This window comes from Grammomys surdaster, unplaced genomic scaffold (assembly GCF_004785775.1).
Source record: "Grammomys surdaster isolate TR1022 unplaced genomic scaffold, NIH_TR_1.0 362, whole genome shotgun sequence".
NCBI classification, from domain to species: Eukaryota; Metazoa; Chordata; class Mammalia; order Rodentia; family Muridae; genus Grammomys; species Grammomys surdaster.
In genome coordinates this window covers 1,103,339-1,125,255 of record NW_021604781.1, presented here as the reverse complement: position 1 = coordinate 1,125,255, position 21,917 = coordinate 1,103,339, and the positions used below count along the sequence as shown (strand labels likewise).

Genomic DNA, 21,917 nt, shown 5'->3' with positions numbered 1-21,917 from the left:
TTTTACCAACAATTTCTGTCAACATAAAAATGACCTTTTGCAGACACTCAGACCAATCAGTCAATCAGTCTCCTTTTTACTATACTCTTTAAATTTGGGAAATCGGCATTTCAGATTTGAAATAAGATTTACTCTTTTATGATATGAAATACAATCTTCTCAACTTACCACTGTCAGTATCTACATTTTAAAAAGCAATTTGAGTTACTAACTGATCCTACCAATACTAGGCTATTAGATCTGTTAGCAATGTCTCCTACTTACTGACACCCCCCCACCCCCACCCCATCTTTCCTGTAAGAGAAGTTGAGAGAGATGGCCCATGAGGAAGGTGGACGACCGGCATGCAGCACTGTGCTGTGAAGAGACTCAGGACTGAGGCACATAGCAATGAACAGCACAGCTAAGCCTGGAAGTCAGCAGGTCTGCCATGTACTGTTTACCTACTCTTCTGCTATTTCAAGTGTAGGGATGGTGGGCAGAGGCAGAAAATATTTCCACAGAGATCTGAGAGGGAGCAACATAAATACACTCTCCTCCCACATTTTAAAAACAAAACAAAAAAAGAATCAAGTGTGGAACAGATCTGGCCTCTGACTATCACTATCCTGTTTAATCATAACTTTATACAAAGACTATGTCTGACATGCCTGAAGAAAGGACAGAATGAGCTCCAAAGTGTCCTCTGACCTTGTATGTACACATGGGGCATGCACACATACTTACACACACACACACACACACACACACACACACACACAGACACACACACACACAGACACACACAGTGACATAATAAGAACCTACCTTGTTAAGACAAGAAATGATGTGACTGAGGTCAATCCAGGGAGCACCTGCTTCTGTCACCTGATGAAAAAGATGATCCCTAAAGAGTTTCAACAGATATCGGTCTCCAGTCTCTGACCAGGTTGGATCCTTCTGAAACCTGGGGAGTTAATATTTGACCTCAGTAACTCACTCTATGCCACATGGCCATATGTTTCAGACTCAAAAGTCATCTAAATTTTCCCCAGTTAATAAGAAGTTAGAGGGGCTCTGAAAAGTGCTTAAAAAAAAAAATCTCAACTAACACAAAAGTACATTAACATACGTCTCGACATTCAATTCATAGGAACAGTTGCTCCTTATATGCTACTCCATCTTTATGATTAATGCAAAGTAGAAAAAAGGTCTAGATATCTCTGAGCCAGGGCTGTAAGGTTCTCTCCTTCCATGCTCCAGGTTACAGAGACGTCAGCTAAGTTTCTACTTTGCCAAGGAGCATAAGGGGGGGGGGGGAGTTTAAAAGACAAAACAAGGTAGCTTTTAGTCCTCCACACTTCACCAGAAGGTGAAGCTGTGGGGAACTGAAGAATCAGAGACCACTGATAGTTTAAAGTGACCTGAGGAACCTGGAGTCTGGTAGGAAACATGTCACTCACAGGGATATCCAAGTACATAGTGCTCTGAGAAGAGGGTGGACAGAGCTGAAACACGAGCCCATCCTGGAAGGAGGAAGCTGCTAGTCCCAGAAAAAGCATGCTCTGCAGTTAGCAAGAACTAGACAGCACTGAGCAAACTAGGCAGGACCAGTGGGGCTAGACAGGGTTAGGACAGGAAAGAGAAGTCAGAGAACCAGCACTAATGGACTGGGGAAGTCATGAGCATTCTAGAAGAAAGCATGAGATCATTCATTCATTTCAAAGTATAAAACAACATTCTTAACCTGAACACAGAGTCATAAAAGGTTTGATCAGTTTGAGCAGATACACAGATGTCAGCAGAGGAAGAGCCTAAGCACAGTCAGAGGTGACCAGCCCCCAGACAGACAACCTACAGCAGGCCAGGACACAAACCAACAGCACAATAGACAAACTCACCAGTTTTAAGTAAAGCATTTTTCGGTCAGGCCCTCCCAACACTCCTGGCATCTGAAGACTCCACTGCGGCTCTACGGTGACCAGCCCCCCAACCCCCACCAAGCTCTGCCTGTTCCAGACACCACGCTGGAAACATATAATGTGCAGGGCACAGCCCTGGGAACACCCTGTCTAGACTGACCGTGGCTCATGGTACCCACAGTCCACGACTAGGCAGTTAACCTGTCTGCCTCCAGTTCTCTCACACAGAAGCAATGCCTGTGTCACAGGGGGGCAGAGGGAGAAGCACGGAAGACCTGGGATTATCATGGAGGAGTCTGCCTAATTCCAAACAGAGCTGAATAAAACGATTTCTAACACTAATACTGAGAGAAGTGATGTTTATGTATTTTAAAATGGAAAATGAACAATGTATTTATACTTGTAACTGTGAAAGTATATAATTGTTATCAATAAATTAGTCAGGGTAAGAATAACTGGAAAGAGTGAGGATGTCAGGTATGAAAAGAGTGATATTTTTTATTACACTATAAAACTTTTTAAAATTTCATATTAAAAATGTAAATAAAACTGTATAAGGACAGTTTAGAATTTTATATATAACCATATATCAATAATGTATATAATTATAAAGTATTTTAGATTTGCAAAGGACTCAAGAATTCACCTCTCATGAAAGGTATATGCTACAAGAGGGTGTGCTCCACTGACAAGGAATACATGACAGAAAAAGAAGAACCAATAGAGCGTCTACTCCAAAGAGAGAAGCAGAGACTCGGAATGAGAGAAGAAATGCCAAGCCTGAAATGTGCTCATGTGGCAGCCATGAGGCACAAGCAGCCTGGACAAGAAAAGGAACTGTCAGGCTACCTACTTTTCTAAGTATTTTGTGACTCTGTCAGAAAGTTTAGTACTGTGGAATTATCTGCTTAAGTTCATGATATGAAACAATGAACACTCCAAAAGAGCATACTGAAAAACGACAGAAGGAAGAACTGTAATAAGGCTTTATTTTGGCAACACTGAGAATGGCATGTACCTCTTCACAGCAATGCCAACCCTGAAAACAGATCTCTCAGATCTACACATTAGGACAGAGTGAAGGAACAGGTGGGTCACCAGGTGAATCAAATACCGAGAAAAGTCACAGAAGAGTCACATTTTTAAAGTACAAGAGTGAATAAATGAAAAGGTTGAAATGGGTCTCCAAACTGGCTCAACACACATCCTCAGGATGATTATTAGAGATGAACCTGAGCCTCTTCAATTTGAAACAGCCAAGTGGGGCTGGAGAGATCGCTCAGCGGTTAAGAGCACCTAGGTTAGAGTCTCAACACCCACATAGTGACTCACAATTGTCTGTAACTGCAGTTCCAGGAGATCAGATGCTGTATTCCGCCTCTTCAGACAACAGACATACATGCAGTGCACAATACACATGCAAGCAAAATACCCATACATATTAAATAAAAATAAATCATAAAAGAAAATCCCATAAGCACCTGTCACCTACCTCTATGAGAAGTGAGATAATCCTGATGTATAACTTACACATTTTAGTCAACTGCAATTCTGACCAGCCCGTCTCAACAATTACAAAGTACAGACATCAACTCTGCATACGGTAACTCTAACTTAAAAGGTAGAACTGGGACAGCATAAAATGATGATGTCACTTCACTGTCAATAATGACATCTATAAAAATACATTTTCATAGAAAATATCGACAGGCTACAACCAAGAAGTTTCTAGTATCTCTCAACTGACCAAGATAAACTCATGAGATCAGGCTTCCTACAGGAGACAGAACCTTGGCTTATCTCCTTCCCTTATCTGCACACCATGACCAATTTCCAATATAGCATATAAATTCTTAAGAACAGTCACACCCAGGCTGTGGTTTGAAACAGCTCTTAAAAGCTAGCAGTTTTATGGTCACTTCATATGAGACCTTCCCTTTTCCAAATAAAAATATTAAGAAGGTAGTCCACTCATTCCTTATACAAATTGGCATCCTTGGTTTTAAAACATGCTGTAAATACTGTAAACCCTTACTCCGGCCTCTCGTTGATTGTTCCCAATTTTGCTAGAAGCCTAAACAGTCTTCCATTTTGTACCTCCTATAAAACATTTTAAAAAGAGAGAAAATGTTAGTGTCCAGCTAACTGAATATGAACCAAGCCTTTTAAAATGGTACTCTGTACCCACATCATTCTTATGTAGCAAGTACTAACATCCACACTGCTGGGTCTGCTCTTAAACACAAGCCTACTTTTGTGCATAGTTGTACTCCAGGAGATTATGCAACTCTTCAATTCTAGGATTGTTTAAAATACTAACATGAAACAAAACCAGTATTTTAGACACAATTATGAATACGATATTAGAAACTAAACTAATGCCTAGTGTGAACAAGAGCATCGCAGTCCCAGCCAGCCCAGTGAATACTGTCCTTCATACCAATGTACATAGTAGTATCTAGATTCTACCTTAGCAAGGTCTTCCTCGATAACATCATTTCTCATCTGAGCAGCATCCAATTGAGTGTAAAACCGAGCACCAATCATGGGCATGATGTCATTCACACTCCGCATTCTGTTTTGGTCAGTCAACAAGTACCTACCAAGACAGAGAAGAATCCCATTAATGGTCAGCATGGGTTAATAACAACTCAGCCACAAGCACACAGATGCTGCTGTCACTATAATCTGGCATTCACAATTTGAAAATGTATTTCTCATGCAAATTAATTCAATTCTGAAATTTGAGTACTCCTTTCTCTTCCCTGAACATGTAGCAGTCCAACATCTCTCCTCTATGTGCTCACAGTTAGAGATGTGGAAAGGAAAGAAGAATGCCATGCCTAATCATTTCCACCCTGGCGCCCCTTGTGTCAACAGTGCTAAACGAAATGACTGTGAAGAATTCTGAGGGTTAAAATACTGGAAGGCTGAGGGATGGGGAGTTTTCCCTCCTGTTCTTCAAAGATAAATTACTGCTGCTTTCAAGACAGTGTCTTGCTATGCTGCCCAAGCTAGCTTTAAATTCCTGGGTTCTACAGGCAGATGTCACCACACCTAATCAATAATTTTTCAGTCTAAAATGAATCTTAAATTGTGAAAAAACTGCATTAGCCCAAAAGAATTATCCTCTGCTCTATGATTTCATATGTCACTTGTTATTTTTGGGAAATCTCTACAGACTAAGAGAGCACAAAGGACCAGTTCGCCTCTTTTTTTTATCATCATTGAGGCAGAAAGTATTGCTATTTCCAGAGCTGCCTGCAGAATACAATGACTGTTAATACTTAGCCTCTACTTACTCAAAAGGTTAAGCCCTTTTCTCATCTCCTTCTAACTATGCTTCCATTCAGGAAGCTCTCTTCACAGACCTAATCTCTGCCTGCACACAGCTTCCTTGCTTTTATGTCTGTCTTTTTAAATTCAGTTGTGTGTGTGGTGGTGAGCATGACAAGTGCACACGCACACGGAGGTCCCGATGGAATGGGATGCCCTGGAGCCACAGTTACAGGTAGTTCTGAGCTGCTGGATATGGGGTAGGAACTGAAGTGCTCTGCAAGGGCGATGCTCTCTTAACTGGTGAGCCATCTCCAGTCTTTTAAATGCCTTTTGTAAGCATATAAAAAATGGATAAAAATTTTGCTAATTTTATTGAAGTCTTCTCGGATTTTGGCATATAGCAAGCATTCTCTTTTTTTCTAAAGATTTATTTACTTTTATGTGCACTGGTGTTCTGTCTACATGTCTGCTAGTTGTGCACTGCCATGTGGGTGATGGGAATTGAACTAACTTGGGTCTTCTGGAAGAGCAGCCAATGCTCTTAACTGCTGAGCTATCTCTCCAACCCCTATGTAAGCATCCTTTCAATGAGTAAATGAATAATTATAACCACACAAATTATCTTAGTTATCCATTGTAACCACTAACGTTTACAACATTTACCTAATGATACCGAAAGCTATTACCAGCCATGTGCCACCTTGACAAGTTATTCTACCTTATTGTGCCTCAGCTTTGTTGTATCGAAAATGGGGCTAATAATGACACCCCATTACAGATATACTTGAGAATTAAGTGCAATTCATGTCAAACGGTCTTATGTAGACCTAGTGATATTTATTGTAACTAATGAAAGATGACTTTTTATGAAGGATTTTTTTTTTTACTTATTTACTTTTTTCTAAGGAAATTTTCAAGTATTTAAAAAGAATAGTATATGAAGCCTCACATATTATCCACTTTCAATAATTATTAATATAAAGTAAATTTAATAAATATCCTCAATTTCTACTTTTTTTTAAAAAAAGGAGTATCTAGAGATGACATAGTTGTCTAGAACAACCTGGATATTGAAAACTAAGGCTAGAATCACACACAAAGCCTTTTTTCCAAAAGCTCTATCATCTTAACTGATTATTTCTAGGTTCCAGGCAAGTACTGGCTTCCAGTGTCTCACAAGCAAGACAGTGAAGCCAATGTAACAAAGAACAGGTGGGCAGCCCCATCCTCCATCCCCCAGTTCCATACCCCAGGGCTGGTCCAAAAAGAAACTGGATCATCCAGGGCTACACAGAAAGAGCAGAAAGGATCACTGGAAGCTAAAAGAGACTATTGATTAGGATCAATAAATTCTAATGGCTTCTAGAACATAATAGGGAAAATTTGAAGAGTTTTCTTAGCATCTTTCCCCCTAGATTAAAACTCATAGCTATAGTAAAAGTTGTGTGCCCTCCCACTCGTGTTGGAGATAGTAAGGAATCCTTTGGTAGTAATGGCAGTCCACAGGGAAAGTCAAATTCATCCCAAACGTATATTCAAAGACTTCTTGGGGTCTTCCATTGAATTGCGCCCCTGGACCAGAGATAAATATATATAACTGGACTTTGAAGGAGGCTGTATTTCAGCATCTCTCACTATCTAGAGCAACACGGCCAAGGGAACTCAAAAGAAGATAGAAAGGTTCTGTCTGTGTTGTCCATGCCTCAGCTGGGAGCTACATACATGGCTGTGGAGCTCCTCAGTATGACTAGTGTAACCCAAGAGCTAGCAGCGAATGGGCATCAGTACAGTACAACTCGAGAGGGCACTCTCTGACCAAGTGACTAACAAACTGGTTTACAAATCCATCGTGAGAAATACACACTTATCAATAAAGATTAGGAAATCAACAGCTGCTGTGTCTGCTAACTTTAAACAGTGGGACGGCTCCTATGAAAATTCCTATCTTAATCACAGAGGACGACTCTGGTTCATGAACTACTAAAACTTACAAGATGAGGTTCTTCAGGTCAGAGGAGTAGTTGATTGTCACCAATTCCATGGCTTTCTGTACATTTTCTCGTTGAATTCCTGCCAAAGAGTTGCAAGCCAAAGCCAACACAACTTTTCCTAATGATATCAGATCTGCTTGCTGACATGAGAAAATAAACATAACTTTTAATTTCTACTTTACAGGTATACTTTCAAACACATTGAACACATTACCTAACAGAAACAGCATATTATTGGGGGCGGGGGGGGGAGAAGAGGGAGAGAGAGGGAAAGGGAGGGATGGAGGGAGGGAGAGAGAAAACTTGAGCATGGTTACTTGTCAGAATCACTGTGACTTTACTGAAAAGGATTTCTTTCACAGTCTCATTTAATGAATAGGCCCCAAAATTTTAGGGTATCCAAGTCATCCTAATGAAAGCATTTCTAGGACCATACTTTTAGAAAACATTACTGTAAACAATTTATGTTCCAATTATGGAACTGTTGTTTTTAAAAGCTCTTATGTTATCACGGGGGGTGGGTGGGTGGGGGAAGACCGGAGGGGTTGAGACAGGTACCAAGACAGCTCTGAAGTCAGCTTTCTCCTTCCACCTTTACATGCGGATACAGGGACCCACTCAAGAGGTCTCCAGGCTAACACAATTAGATGCCTTTATGTGCTGAGCTATATATCTCACTTGTCCCAAAGTTTGTATTTTTATTCTGAAATTTTAAATACAAATGATCTCTTTCCTGTTTCACAGAACTGAGGGCCACTACATGCTTGCTTTGCTAAGATCACTGTGACTAACCACACATTTCCTGAGTTCAAGATAGCCATGTGAATGTGGAGACAAGACAGCCTATTACGAGCAAGAATTCAGAGCACAATTATCATAAAACATCAAAATGGCAGACATCAATGACACCGTGTCTTTGTTTTCCAATAGTGAGCTATTTTTGCTCACTGATAGTAATAGATCTTTGAATTCTCCCCCACCCTTTTTTGTTTTAAAAATGATTCATCACCATGAGGCTTTCCTTCTCAGTGTTCCAAGCCTTCCCAATGTTGTAATTCTCTAATACAACAGCTCCTCATGTTGTGTTAACGCCTACCTATAAAATTGTTTTTATTGCTATTTCATAACTGCCATTTTGCTACTGTTGTGAATTGTAAGAATCTGATATGTGGCCCCTGGAAAAGGGTCATTTGACCTTTAAAGGGGTCACACCCCCCAGACTGAGAACCACTGTTCTAAAAGGATTTGAGCACTAATTACAACTCAAGCCAACAAAATGGTCCCTAGCAATAGTCCTCTGCAAAGACAATCATCACGTGCTTAAAAGATTGTTGTTCTTTAAGCATGAAATACATTTGAAGTAATTTTTAGTGAGGATTTCTAGAAATGCTTAGGATCTGAGATCTCAAGTCAGTTACTGCATGCATGTTCATCTACTGAGCATTTTTGTTTCTTATAGGAGTTTTCAAATCTAGCCATACATTAAAAACATCCAAGCCAAAAGACAAACCAAACAAATTGCCTCCTCATCACCTGAGTTTTGGCATTACCCATTAGGATAAAGTCTAGGGGTTGGCGTCTCTCAAAGTCTCTACTGATAATGTTCCCAGTGGCTGAGAAGCACGGGGCCTTGAAAGGGTATGAAATGGGCATACAGGAAGCCAAAGATTCTAAGGCAATCACCAGTGAATTGCAGCAACAGATGGCCATCTCTGACATTTTACCTAAATAGCGCTTAAGCTAGATTCCATTACTAAAACACTTAACTGTTCAAACTCAACAGTCTACTCAAAACTACTAGTTTGAGCCTGACATTTTACACATGAGTTTCTATGATCAAGAGAAAACTGAGTAAATTTACAAAATATGTTGAATTTTTTGGAAGAAGCCAAGGATTAATACCAGATTTAAGAGTCCTGACAGCAGCCTGGTTGGGGAGGGTGGGAGTTGGTGAGAGGTGTCACTGTTATCCCTGTCCTGGCAAGGGCACTATTGAATGTCAGGAGTCCTTCAGTCAACTTAAGAACAAATAAAATCTCCCAAGTTGTGTTGATGAAAGTATAAAACTTTTAGCTTTGAGAAATACATAGTATTTCACATTTCTACACGGTTTCAATACAATGTAGTCAGTAAACTACAGGCAGTTATGTATCAAGTATGTGAGCAGCTTATACCATCAGAGAGCCTCCCAGTCTTTGAAACAGAACAAGTCTCAGTCTGGCTCCACCCTGGTTTGATGCCTTCCTCCTAGAATATTTCATATCCTATGTGAAAACAAAGGGCACGTAGGAGGGCTATGTGGGTTTAAAGAAACAATCTGTCTGAGTGTTTCCACCTCTATAAAGCTGACTCAGGATGCAAACATCCACTTCCAGAAATAAGATATACACACGATATAATCCAGTTTAGATTACAATTTACTTTTTAATAAAAAATTAATAGTCTTCATTAGTTAAGAAATTTTAGCATTAACAACTCTAGGAACTTTTTTCCCCCGTATTTTCCAGCTAAATAATTTTCCATTTATTTTGCTTCTTACCTCCATCTGGTTTTTCCCCCCATTTGTTGAATTCAGGAGGTTCCCCCCAACTCATTTTCAGTGTCTTCCTGATTCTTGGTTTCTTGTTTCTTTCTCTGATTCTATCTATGGCTCTACTTATGTCCACTTTACTGAAAGTCAGTCTCTAGTCACGTGTCTGAAACAGACTATGAGAAATAGACTACAAGAAACAATGCACTCCTCTCTCCTGAGCCCTCTTTTCTGTTAAAACAAAACAAAACAAAACAAAAAACAAACCTCCCCTTTGGGATTGTCTGTAAATCTTTCCTAGGCCTTGCTATAATAATCTATATAAAAATCTCCTATATACATACAACAAAAAGAGAAAAAAATTCTGATATATCCATTTTACTAAAAAGTATAGAAAGTGACAATCAGTTGAAAGCTGATAGTTTATAAACAAAGGTACTTTCTGACTTATAAAATGGTTGCCCCAGGCTTGTAAAAAAAAAAGTTGGTTGGTTGTAATTCAAGGTAATCTCTCCTTTTTAAAAGAGCCTCATTTTACCAGGTATTATACAATAAATAAAGTAAGTGAAATAGAACCCATTTGCAAAAAACAAAAAAGTGACTCAGAAAATTGAAACTAGTCTTATTTTATATTAATAAGTGATATTTTTAGTGCTGGAGGTTGAACCCAAGGCTTTGTACATAGCTCTGTAGTTAAACACTAACTTTAAAAAGACAGTTCTATCCAAAATAGAACAGTGACAATTCTAAGGCACGAGTTTCATTTTTTAGCCTGGACAAGATGTTTCTAGATTCCTGGTAGTAATGGTTTTAAATATTATCCCAAAATGTAGTGTAACTTTCTTAAGACATATTCAGATCACTAGCATTTAGTAATCTTCAGTCACATTCTGGCTGCCTTACAAAGTAGCCTATTCTACCTTCAAATTCACTGTCCTGCCTTCAGCCCACTCCCTAGTGCACACCTAGCTCATTAGTCACATATGGATGGAGACAAAAAGTAGGCCAATTAGTTGCTAAGTATAAAGCAGCAGCAGCAGCCACTAAGAAATAACATCCCAGGAAAAGAGAAGGAATAGATCACATTAGACGGAAGAAAGCTGCTGCTGGAGGTACGCTGTGCTTGCTAGCTCGCTCGCTCGCTCGCATCAGGACTCTTTCCCACAGTGCCTACTAGATCCCAGTATTAACTAAGGCAGCCTGCTAAGGTAGGCACAGTCAAAGGGAATTAAGATAGGTACAGCATGCATACAAATGTGTGCTGGAGTGCCTCTAAAATCCCAAAACAGCATGGCTTGCAGTTCAATAGCCAGACTGTTGCATGAAGCCAAACATAGAACACTGTCTAGGACTCTTAGTCCTCATCCCATCATTTCCTTCCTTTTTGTTCTGAAACTTGTCCTAAACTAAACTAAACTAAACTAAACTAAACTTCTTTTAAAACAAACCAAAGTTGAACAGTGGAGGGCAACAGAACAGTATCTCCTCATGTGATGAAACCATTCTGCCTTACATCAGACCTCAGGTTAACAAGCAGCTAAACACAAATAAACAAACTTCCCATGGCTTCTTACACAAAATAACTAAAATCAGCTTTAGAGATAGCTATACATCCCAACGTGAAGCACTGAGAGGCAAACTGGCTAACCCAGGTTACTTACACACAGTAATCAAAATGGAAGTACCTACTCCTAATCCTTCCCCACGGGGACAGTCTCTTTGTTGTTTTTTGCAGTACTGGAGCACAGAGAGCAATGCAGAGCCTGGAATATGCTAAGAACTGCTCTACCACTAGACTATATACCCTATATATTCCTGTACTTTTATATGGTATATACTCCTGTATTTCTATATGGTAGCATGTTAGTAAGAAAATAAATAACAAAATAGCTAAAAACACTATGGAGATTGAATCAAAAATAATAGAATGAATTTAGAGGATAAAAGAATACTGGCAATATACAAGAAATGACAGGCTTTATGGCAACAAAGGAAAAACACAGAACAGGGTGCTCTAATGTCAATCCTTGGAAAATAATGTAGTAGGGCAAGCATTCTAGAGTAATACTAGTAGGTATGAAACAGTGAGTGGGGAGACTTAAAAGCCTAAATACTTTAAAACCAAGTTTAGCTTAAGAGGAAAAAAAAAACAAAACAAAATAAGCACCCATACTCATTCTTACTCACCTGGTACTGAGCCATTAATGCCAAAGGATTATTATTTTGACTGTTATCAAATGTTAAAACATCAAAAACTCCTACACAATTTACTCGTAACCTGTAAAAATCAGAAAAATTAAAAAAAAAAAATTACGACAGGACCTAAAATGTTAATGACTAACTTCCATCTCCATCCTCCTCACCCACAAACCAATCACTTCAGAGCTCTTGAAACTCAGCCTGAGAGACATTCAACAGTGACTTTAGGCCTAAAAGTTAGTAACTGCTAAGAGTTGGGATGGTGACACTTAACACATCAGGCTGTGTCACTTACTCATGAAAGGAAACTACTTACTTCCCAGCACTTGCTAAATAATGATGCAGCTGGTACTGTGTCTTATTTCTGTTCCTAGTATCTTATTTGTATTAACTCAAACCTCTTAATAAATTTATCAGACAGTCACAGCACTGCCTAGTGGCATTGCTGAAGCTTAGAAAAGCCCAAAGCCTCCTCAAGTATGAACAGGCTAGTAACAGCAAGAAAATGAACCAGGGTACTTTTGGGCTGTGTGTTTGTGTGTGCACGCACACACACATTCATAGGGTTGGTCTCTATGCTGTAGCCCAAGCTGTTAGCCTCCCAAGTATCGAGACTGTAGTTATTAATCCCAGGGTCCAGCCACTATCTTTACTTCTGTATGTTGTACTGCCCAAAACAGTTCGCAAAATATTATGGCAGCTAAAATGTAAGCTGAAGCTAAGATCTCTGTTACCTCACTGCATTATCCTCCACACTTTGAACCTAATCAACAATCTTTTAACAACTTGTTAACAATATAAACTCTGCAGACTTCCTACATCACCAGCTGTGCAGGCAGAGCCCACCAATCTGAGACTCTGACTTATGGTGTCATTTAAGAATGATAGTTCTGTACAAGAAAGTGGCACTGATACTTTGGTCTTTATTCCCGAATACCTTTGTGACCCTTGCCAACCTTTCTAAGGATGGTTCACAACCATGTGTTAACTCCAGGGAACCCAATAACTTCTTCTGGCTTCCATAGGCACCATGCACAAGTGGTGCAAATACACGAATGCAGGCAGAATACTTGACACACACAAAATAGATCGTTAAAAAAAAGGACAGAAACCCAGATTTAGAACATTCAAAACCCTAATACCTTGTTTTGCTGGTTATCAGAATCTTCGTTGGGTCCATTACTCTACATGCTAAACCTGCTGTATGAATGGTACGCAGAGCAGAACTCAGCTGGACAATGTACGCCCAGATGAGAGACTCTGGTAACAGTCCAGCATGCTGTCTGGGCAGTGGTCCGTCATGCTGGCCTAGAAGGCAAATGAATATTCATCCATAAACAGTAAGGACTTAACAAGTGAGCCCAGGTGTCTCTATAATTGAGATTACAGGGTTTATATTGTTAGAGTAGCAGAAATCTCACCAAAGGACCCTTTCCTTTGACCAAATAAACATTGAACAAGAACCAATTACTTAAAAAGCAGTATCTTTACCAATGATGAAACAAGCAGGCTACCATCAAAGTAATTGTCTTTACCCTAACAACTTAAGATTTATTTATTTTATGTATATGAGTACACCACTGCTCTCTTCAGACACACCAGGAGAGGGTATCAGATCCCATTGCAGATGGTTGTAAGCCACCATGTGGTTGCTGGGAATTGAACTCAGGACTTCTGGAAGAGTAGTAAGTGGTCTTAACAGCTGACCCATCTCTCCAGCCCCGACTCTAACAACTTTTGTAAGTGTTTTTGTTTGTCTATTTTATGGCACTGGGAATTTAACCTAGGTACTTGCATTCTAGACAACTGCTCTGCCACTGAGTTCCATGCCTGGTTTTAAACTGCTTTTTCATCATATTTTATGAGTCAATGTCAATATTTAAATAACAGAAACATAAAAACTTAATCTGTATTTTGTTATTTTAGTGAACATAATCTTGTACCAATATGGTTGTAAGCCAACTTTCTGTGAATGAGGTAAAAATATGAAAGTCAGATGGTTAATTAGGAATAAATGTAATAAATAGAAAGTCAGGGGCCATGGTGCCTGCCTAGAATCCTGGCACTCAGGAAGCAGATCAAAAGGACTGCTACAAGCTGGTCTACAGAAGGCTTCAGACTCAGGATCAGTCAGGGCTACAAAACATGACCTTATTCTAAAAATCCTAAATAAATAGCTAATATGTAACTATGGTTTGGGATATTTTTAACAAGTGCATACACAAAGAACCATTTCCTCTTAATTTGGAAAGAACAAAGACATTACATTCTATAAAGAAGTCTTATAAGTCTCCAAACAGCTTTTAGCGGGAGCTACTAAAACCATGTAAGAAAGGACCCAAGAGAGTCCTGAAACACTGTGACTTGAGGGTGGAGCACAGCTCAGCATGCTTGAAGGCTGCAGGTCAGCCCACAACACCACAACCAAAAGGAAAGATGTTTAAACAAAACTACGCAACTGATATGATCATAAGGAAAAGGAGTACTGGTTATCCTGTTTTGTTGTTTTTGTTTATTTTGAAACAGGATTCCACTATGTAGCTCTGGCTGTCCTGGAACTTATCACTATGTAGACTGGGCTGGCCTTGAACTCAGATATCTGTCTAAATCTGCCTTCAGTTGCTGAGATTAAAGGCATGTGGCATTACACCCAGCTATTCTTTTTTGTTTTCTGAGACTAGAATCTTACTCTGTAACCCTCCAATTTGTGGCATTCTTCCTGACTCAGCCTTCTAGATGCTGAGATTCTGAGAGTGAGGATTTTACAGCAAACACATAGGTCTTACTTTCCATCAAATTCGACTCTAACTGTGCCATTCACTTCACTTCATTTTAATCTCTATAATTTCTATATAAATACAATTTCTATATCTTACATCATCTCCATCTTCTAAATAATGCATCTTTGACAAATGTGCCTTTTTAAAAAAGTTATTGCTAAAGCAATAATTATTCAGTAAGAGAAAATAGTAAGACATTCATGTGTGTATGGTATATAATGGGAGGTTATAAAAGTGTAAAGCATGGAGGAAGTGATTCTCAGAAAATGTAAACATTGAGATATATGTTTTCAGTACTAGAACAAAATACAGATTTTTAACATGGGTAAAATGCTGAGTAGTTCTCAACAGGGACACTGGCAGTGTACACAGATATTTCTGACATCAGAGCTGAGGTAGAGAGGTATCTAGTAGACAAGTACCACTGTCCAACAACCTGCAATACAGGATAGCCACCACAGAACAAATGATGCAGCCCAAGTGTCAACAGAGCTGAGGTTAAAACAGCTATAAATTAAAGCCAACAGCCATTTCCCAAGTGTTGTTACTAAAATAAATATGAGCCACAACCACACATCTTTGGGGAAAGCTGCACCACATCCTCCAAAAAACCGTGCCCGTGTCTACAGATGACACGACAAAAGGAGAAATGATCATACTGCCCGACAGGCTTTCAATGCCATTTGAACAGCTATGTTGTAACCACAACTGCTTTCAACTGTCAGAATATAGAAGCAAGGTTATGAGTGAACTGAAATAGTATGTTTTGTGTTCAAGAGAATCTTAAAATTAAAAACTACAGCTAACAATGTGAAGCTTCATTCTTGGTTCCACAACAAAAATCAAGACTGCCTACAAAAATATAAATTTTGACATCTCAAAATGGTTTTATGTTTTCTGTGGTATCATTTTCCTTCTAAATAAGCATGTTTTAGACTGTAATTATAAATTCTTAGGTTCCTTGAAACATTTGAATTATAAAATAACTAGTTAAGCAAATATTAGAAAAGAAGAAGAACTTATATTCCGTCTTAAAGTTGCTTTTTAAAAAACTGACTTGACACTTAACAAACAAAAACATTTTTTTTAGGGAAATGATGTCATAAACGATCATACAGTCACACTGGATGGTAAGAATATCAAATTATGTTCACAGATTTTTGTATATACTATGGGATATATCCAAATTTTTCATATCTTGTGGGAAATATCCAAAATAAACCAAAAATACTGGTATGAAATCTGAGTCAATACACACATTTTTCCTAACTTGCTGCAGATCAACTCGAATTCTTTGAGGTACTTTATAAAAACCCAGTAAGGTCCTTAAAATGGCAAGAAAAAGTTTAAGTTTTAATAAGAAACTACTCCCCAGGTCAAAAGCATGCATCAAAACAGTTTGCTTGCATTGCATCTCTTTCTTACCCCACTTTCTCTTTGTGAAGTAGGCATCAGAATTCGGATCATTAAAATGTCTGCTCATCATAGTTTCTCCTCCAGCATGGAAATCATAGGCGAACACAAGAGCTTACAAGGAAACAGAAACACACATCACAGAAGTCAGGCTCCAGACAATGAAACCCATGAGCAGGACCCACAGGACTGGTTACTTACAAGGCTCGGCAAATGCTTTAGTGGTAAACACTTCACGCAGAGTTACAATATTTGAGTGCTGAATTTTTTTCCACATATCAACCAACACCATGCACTTTGTGTTAACAAGACGAAAACCTAAAGAAGAAAATTCTCTACTACAATCAACTGTAAATGACAGCTCAGGAGAAATTTGAATTTTAAAAAATGGTCTATGTTGGCTGTAAAGTATTAATCTCCAAATGGGGACAAAAAAAGAAGAAAAATATAAAAGAAACTTTGTCCTCCAAGCATGCATGATAATAATTCAGCACTGTTTATATGAAAGTATGAATAATCTTAGCAAAAGTAATATACTTCTGAGGAAATCCACCTGCCTTACCATGTATCCTCCGAAGGCAATATGGCAGATCATCTTTGCTATTTACAGCTTTGTAGCAAGATGTGATATATCCAAAATTACTTGATTTCTGTATCCGGTTGGGGGGTGGCAGTGGTTCTAGAGGGAACAGGCTATGGTAGCTGTCAACTTCTGTGGGGACTGCTAGAGTAAGTCACAGAAAGATAGTTGTCAATGATAGGCATTCATTAATATCTCACTGGAATAAAGAAGAAACCACATGTATCAAAACCCACTGACAAGCCCTAACAGATTTGTGTCATGAGACACTGTTGTTTGATAGACTTGCTATAAACCCAACCATAGCTTTATCATCGACAGACCAGCTTATGAAGCAGCCAAGCACAACTGAAGCTCACATTCTCCAAGTCATTTCCATCTCTTGGCAGTACAATATGGGAATTTTTGTTCTCAGAAATAATTACTAAAAATGAATTACTGATAAAATATTAAACATTTTGATATTAATAAAAACCAAGAAATATTTTAATTATCTTTAGAGCATAAATTTAAAATAAGTTGTATTAAATTGGGAATTGTGTTCATCCATGTACATGCATGCATATCTATGTGTGAACCTATGTGATATATGACATCAAAACTCTTACAAATCACCTCTTGCTCAACTAAGTACAACTAAAGAAACTATGCTTCTCCCAGATAATCAAGAGGTGCAAAAGCAGTGCTGACAGTGAAAATTAACAGTCAGGTGAAGGCACAAGAGGCAAACCAGCTATGATATTTGCAACAAACTTTTTGGTGACTACCATGGTTTTTAAGAACAAGCAAATATACAAGGTAAAAGATAAATTCTGCTTAATACACAAGGATCTCCACAGCAAACACTATCTGGCTTTAGAAGCTGGACATCTTGAATTTGCATGCAATGGCTGTACATGATTTGTTTGAAAGAGGTCACGGTACTATAAGGTTATGAATATAGGATTTTTAGCCATGTCTTCCTTCAATCTGTTGCACTTGTGACACCACTGCTGTTTGACTTAATGAATATCAAGTCCCTGAAGCTTCCTCATGATTCCCCTGGAACACTTTTTGGTCCCACTTTGGGCTCTATTTACTATTAGCTGCTGGCTTGTTTTATGAGTGTCTTGTGTTAAAGATGTGTTCCTTTTATGTCTGGTTGATTTCGTTTTTATCATAAAGGGGTGTTGAATCTTAAAGTAGTATTATTAACTATTATTCTTTGTGTTCAGCTCAGTCTAATAAGTCCACATACTTATTCATGACTAAAAGGGTGCTTAGTATTAAAATAATGTAAAAAATATACTGTAGAAATAAAAGCCCAAAAGAAAATCAAATGGAAGACTACATATTCTACAGTCCAATTCCACCAGATCATATTGAAAACAATAGAGAGAAGGAGCAGAAAGGAAGAAGAAAAAGGATGCTAGGGTAAATTTATAGAACTTGCTGCAGTAAGCCTATGCCACATCTCTCAACCTTAGCATAACTAACACTGTGAAGAACTGCCCTGCACACTGCAGGGAGTGTGGAGCATTCCCAGCCTCCATCCACCGCATGCTGTACAACACTGCTTACAGTGATGATGACTGAAAAAGGTTTTGGACATTGCTAAAGTTTCCTGAGATGTAAAACATGCTTGGCTACAAGTATTTGGTCCATACTGATGAGATAGAAATAAGCAGATTAACAGATGAGCCAACATGAGACTTAAGGCTAATAAAATAGTGAATTCATAGGCACTCATCCCATCCCAGCATTCAGGAAACAGAAGCAGAGGCAGGCAAATTTCTGAGTCCCAGGCCAGCCAGGGCAACACAATGAGACTGTCAAATAAAAGACTAACAAAAAAAATACATATAATGAACCGGAGAAACAAAACTCTCAGTTACAAAAATGATAAGGACATGTTTGAACACAGCTGTAAAAGACTAATAATAATCTTTAGTTTATATTACTCAAGTCGCTGGTTCATGCCTATGCAACACTACAGAGTGTTAATTTTAGTAACTTCATAAAAAAGTGCATGTTGGATGTAGTTACTTTTTAATTGTGTTACTAAGATTCTTCTGTGTTGCTGTCTATCAGTATGCTTTCTTCCATAATGTCCTACTAAATTCATCCACTATTCTTCAGATGAGCATTCAGATTGCTTCAGGTTTCCACAGCCCTGTGTACATTTATGACACATTTATCTTGTATATCTTCCAATTGAAATGACCAAAGTTTACCTTGAAACACTAGGTAAATGATATATAGTTTTGAGCTTTCCAAAGCAGCTACAATTTAAACTATAGTCACTATTGAGAATATACAGACCTATATCTTGTCACTATAAGGTGGCAAAGTGTTAAATCACTTCCTCCTTGTATTTCCTCTTGAAACACTTATTGACTATAAAGATCATCCATGAAACTGCTCACATTTAGCTTCAGCTATTTTCCCAGTGAGCTGTTTGATCAGGTCTTTTTCTCTTATTTGACAATTGTACAGATTACAAATATCTTCTTCCAAGTTTTAGTTCCCCCTCCCTTTTTAATAAAAAAAGATTTATTTATTTATTTATTTATTATATATGAGTACAATGTTGCTGTCTTCAGACACACCAGAAGAGGGCACCAGGCCCCATTACGGATCGCTGTGAGCCACCAAGTTGTTGCTAAGAACTGAACTCAGGACCTCTGGAAGAGCAGTCAGTGCTCTTAACCACTGAGCCATCTCTCCAGCCTGTATTTTAGTTCCTCTTCAACAGCAGATATCTTTGGGTCATTTTTAAATTTTAACTTATAAGAATTTATCAGCATTTTTGTTTTTGTGATTTTAGCCTCTAGTGCTCGGGAGTAAATCAAATTATCAGCCCAAGTGCTTTCTACTGAGCTAGATCTATAACCCAGTATGTTCTTCACAAGAAAGAAAAAAACTTCTTTCAGTCTTGTATAGTAAACCTTTACCTATTAAAATGTTTTATCAATTTACAGGTATACATAGTAGGAGTTTTAAAGTTTTAAGGCATATAAACCCTTAATCTATTAATCTTTTTAATGTGGCTTAAGATAGGATCCAGTTATATTCTCCTTTCTTTTTTTTTTTTTTTTTTTGAGACAAGGTTTCTCTGTGGAGCCCTGGCTGTCTTCGAGTCCTCGAACTTGTTCTGTAAACCAGGCCATCCACAAACTCAGAGGTCTACCTGCCTTGCCTGAGAGTTGGAAAGAAGACATTATCATGCATTTTACCTGGCATATCTGCTTGATCAATTTGAGCCATTGTTATTAAATGTCTGTTGATCAGCTCCTAAGAATAGGAAATAAGTATATTGATAACAAATTCTAAACAGAGGTTCTGATATCTAGATTTTCCATTATACCTAAATACTTTTCTATTTAAATATTTATATATATTTTAATACTTGTATCATAATATTTCTAGGTGCTACTATACATAAATTCCAATCCTAGATATATTATCTCCCATAATTAGTCTGAATTTAAGTAAAAAAAAAAAAATTAAAAAACATTAAAAAAAAAAAAAAAAGATGAAGATGTGGTGCACACCTTTAATCCCAGCACTCAGGAGGCAGAGGCAGGCGGATCTCTGTGAGTTCCAAGGCCAGCCTGGTCTACAGAGTGAGTTCTAGGACAGCCAGGGTAACACAGAGAAACCCTGTTGTCAAAAAACCAAAAAAGTGCTATAAATCAACCCGAAATATATAAGACCTATTAATGTAGCCAATAATTCATTCTAAAATCATTACTTAGAAGCTGAGGACATAGATCAATGAGACAATGTTTGACTAGCATGCACAAGGTGCTACGTCTTATTCCCAGGACTGCAAAAAGAAGTAAGATACACAACTACACACACACTGCGTGCTTAAGTACACTGAAAAAACTTTCTGAAAAACAAAAATACTTTTGAGAATGTACATATAAGAAGCTATAAACAGCAAGAATATCTTAAGTTGTTTACCACAACAAATAAGACAAATAAGAATGTAAATTATTTTATAAAACCTACTTTAAGATTTTTGTTGGGTCACTTAAAATGAAGCTTATTCCTGTGTCAAATTAATAGCAACAATTTAAAGGTTAAAAAGGCACTTAAATTATATATGTTTTATTTAAGAGCCTTTCCCATTTGGGATGGCTCAGTGAGGAAAGGTCCTCGCTGCCAAGACTGATAACCTGAATTTTGTTCCCAGTACCCACATAGAAGGAGAGAACCAGCTCCCACATATGCTCTTCCTGACATATTCCAAGTGAGTATGCATGTACACATGTACACACGTACACACACACACACATAAATAAACCCATGCAAAGAATCATTTCTGTACAAAAAACATGAAACACAGAAAAGCAGCACATTTAAATACTAATTCTGTATTTTATACTCTAATACATTATTTAAGATTTCCTTAAGATGCTTTTCTTAAACAGAAAACTTTCACCGTCAAAATCTCTTGCTTTGGAGACTGTGCATGACTGCACACAAGTATTCTGTATATTTTTTCCCACTTTAAGGTACAGCCAATGGTCAATGTCTATGCTAGCTTATGAAAGCATACCTGTCGGAGCTCGTCGGCCATAAAGAAGGAAGGTGCATTTGCTTTTGGTTGCATATAAGCAACATGAGGTGCAGTTGGAGGATAAATATGATAGTTTGGAAATACCTAAAAAGGCAAGGAGGCAGAAAATACGATCATCAATTTTTCTCAATTAGTAAGCTTTATCATTTTCATGAAAGTTTAATTTTTATTTGATAGTAATAAATTTTGGTATATTTAAAATACAATTGTTATAAGAATACTTTCTGAATAAACTCATTTCGTAAATCTTCTTTCTTAACAATTTTAAAAACAATAAAATTTTAAAAAGTCAAAGAAGAAAACATTTATTCAGATATAAAATTTCAGCCCCACCAAGAAAGCAAAACTAAGTCTTTGACAGAACGTTCTCCTTCCAACAGTTCAGAAGTAGATTTTAAACCAACTGGAAGAGAGAAAGAGAAGATATCAAGCTCTGCAGGGTAGAGTGAGGTAACGCTAACAACCCCTGGCAGCATTCTTATGGCTGAGCATTTTTTTAAGAGCATTCAAGGTCTAGTCTGCTAGCACACCTGCTCAACACTCTAAGCTGAGACCCAGCAGGTGTCAGCCCCACCCCTAGCACTCTACACAGTCTTCTTTGGTCCCTTTTCTCACATCCACACTCCGTTCTTCCCTTTGTCCTTATCCTGTTTCCAAGCTTCTCCTCACATCCACCC

At 38.1% G+C, this 21,917-nt stretch overlaps 1 protein-coding gene across 6 annotated transcripts in view; it reads right to left on the bottom strand.

The window, feature by feature from the left end:
* Pan3 (poly(A) specific ribonuclease subunit PAN3) overlaps nucleotides 1–21,917 on the bottom strand; it is a 120,161-nt gene that overhangs the window by 3,708 nt on the left and 94,536 nt on the right. For 5 of the 6 annotated variants that reach the window (XM_028779838.1, XM_028779839.1, XM_028779842.1 and 2 more), the window contains 11 exons: nucleotides 21,220–21,324; nucleotides 19,889–19,946; nucleotides 16,656–16,817; nucleotides 16,295–16,411; nucleotides 16,106–16,207; nucleotides 13,043–13,208; nucleotides 11,889–11,979; nucleotides 7,172–7,311; nucleotides 4,371–4,500; nucleotides 3,937–4,001; nucleotides 808–946 (listed from right to left, as the gene is read on the bottom strand). In XM_028779838.1, coding sequence (XP_028635671.1) covers nucleotides 808–946; nucleotides 3,937–4,001; nucleotides 4,371–4,500; nucleotides 7,172–7,311; nucleotides 11,889–11,979; nucleotides 13,043–13,208; nucleotides 16,106–16,207; nucleotides 16,295–16,411; nucleotides 16,656–16,817; nucleotides 19,889–19,946; nucleotides 21,220–21,324 — 1,275 coding nt within the window. The remainder of the gene's footprint in view (nucleotides 1–807; nucleotides 947–3,936; nucleotides 4,002–4,370; nucleotides 4,501–7,171; nucleotides 7,312–11,888; nucleotides 11,980–13,042; nucleotides 13,209–16,105; nucleotides 16,208–16,294; nucleotides 16,412–16,655; nucleotides 16,818–19,888; nucleotides 19,947–21,219; nucleotides 21,325–21,917) is intronic. The other variant, XM_028779841.1, reaches the window with a different exon arrangement.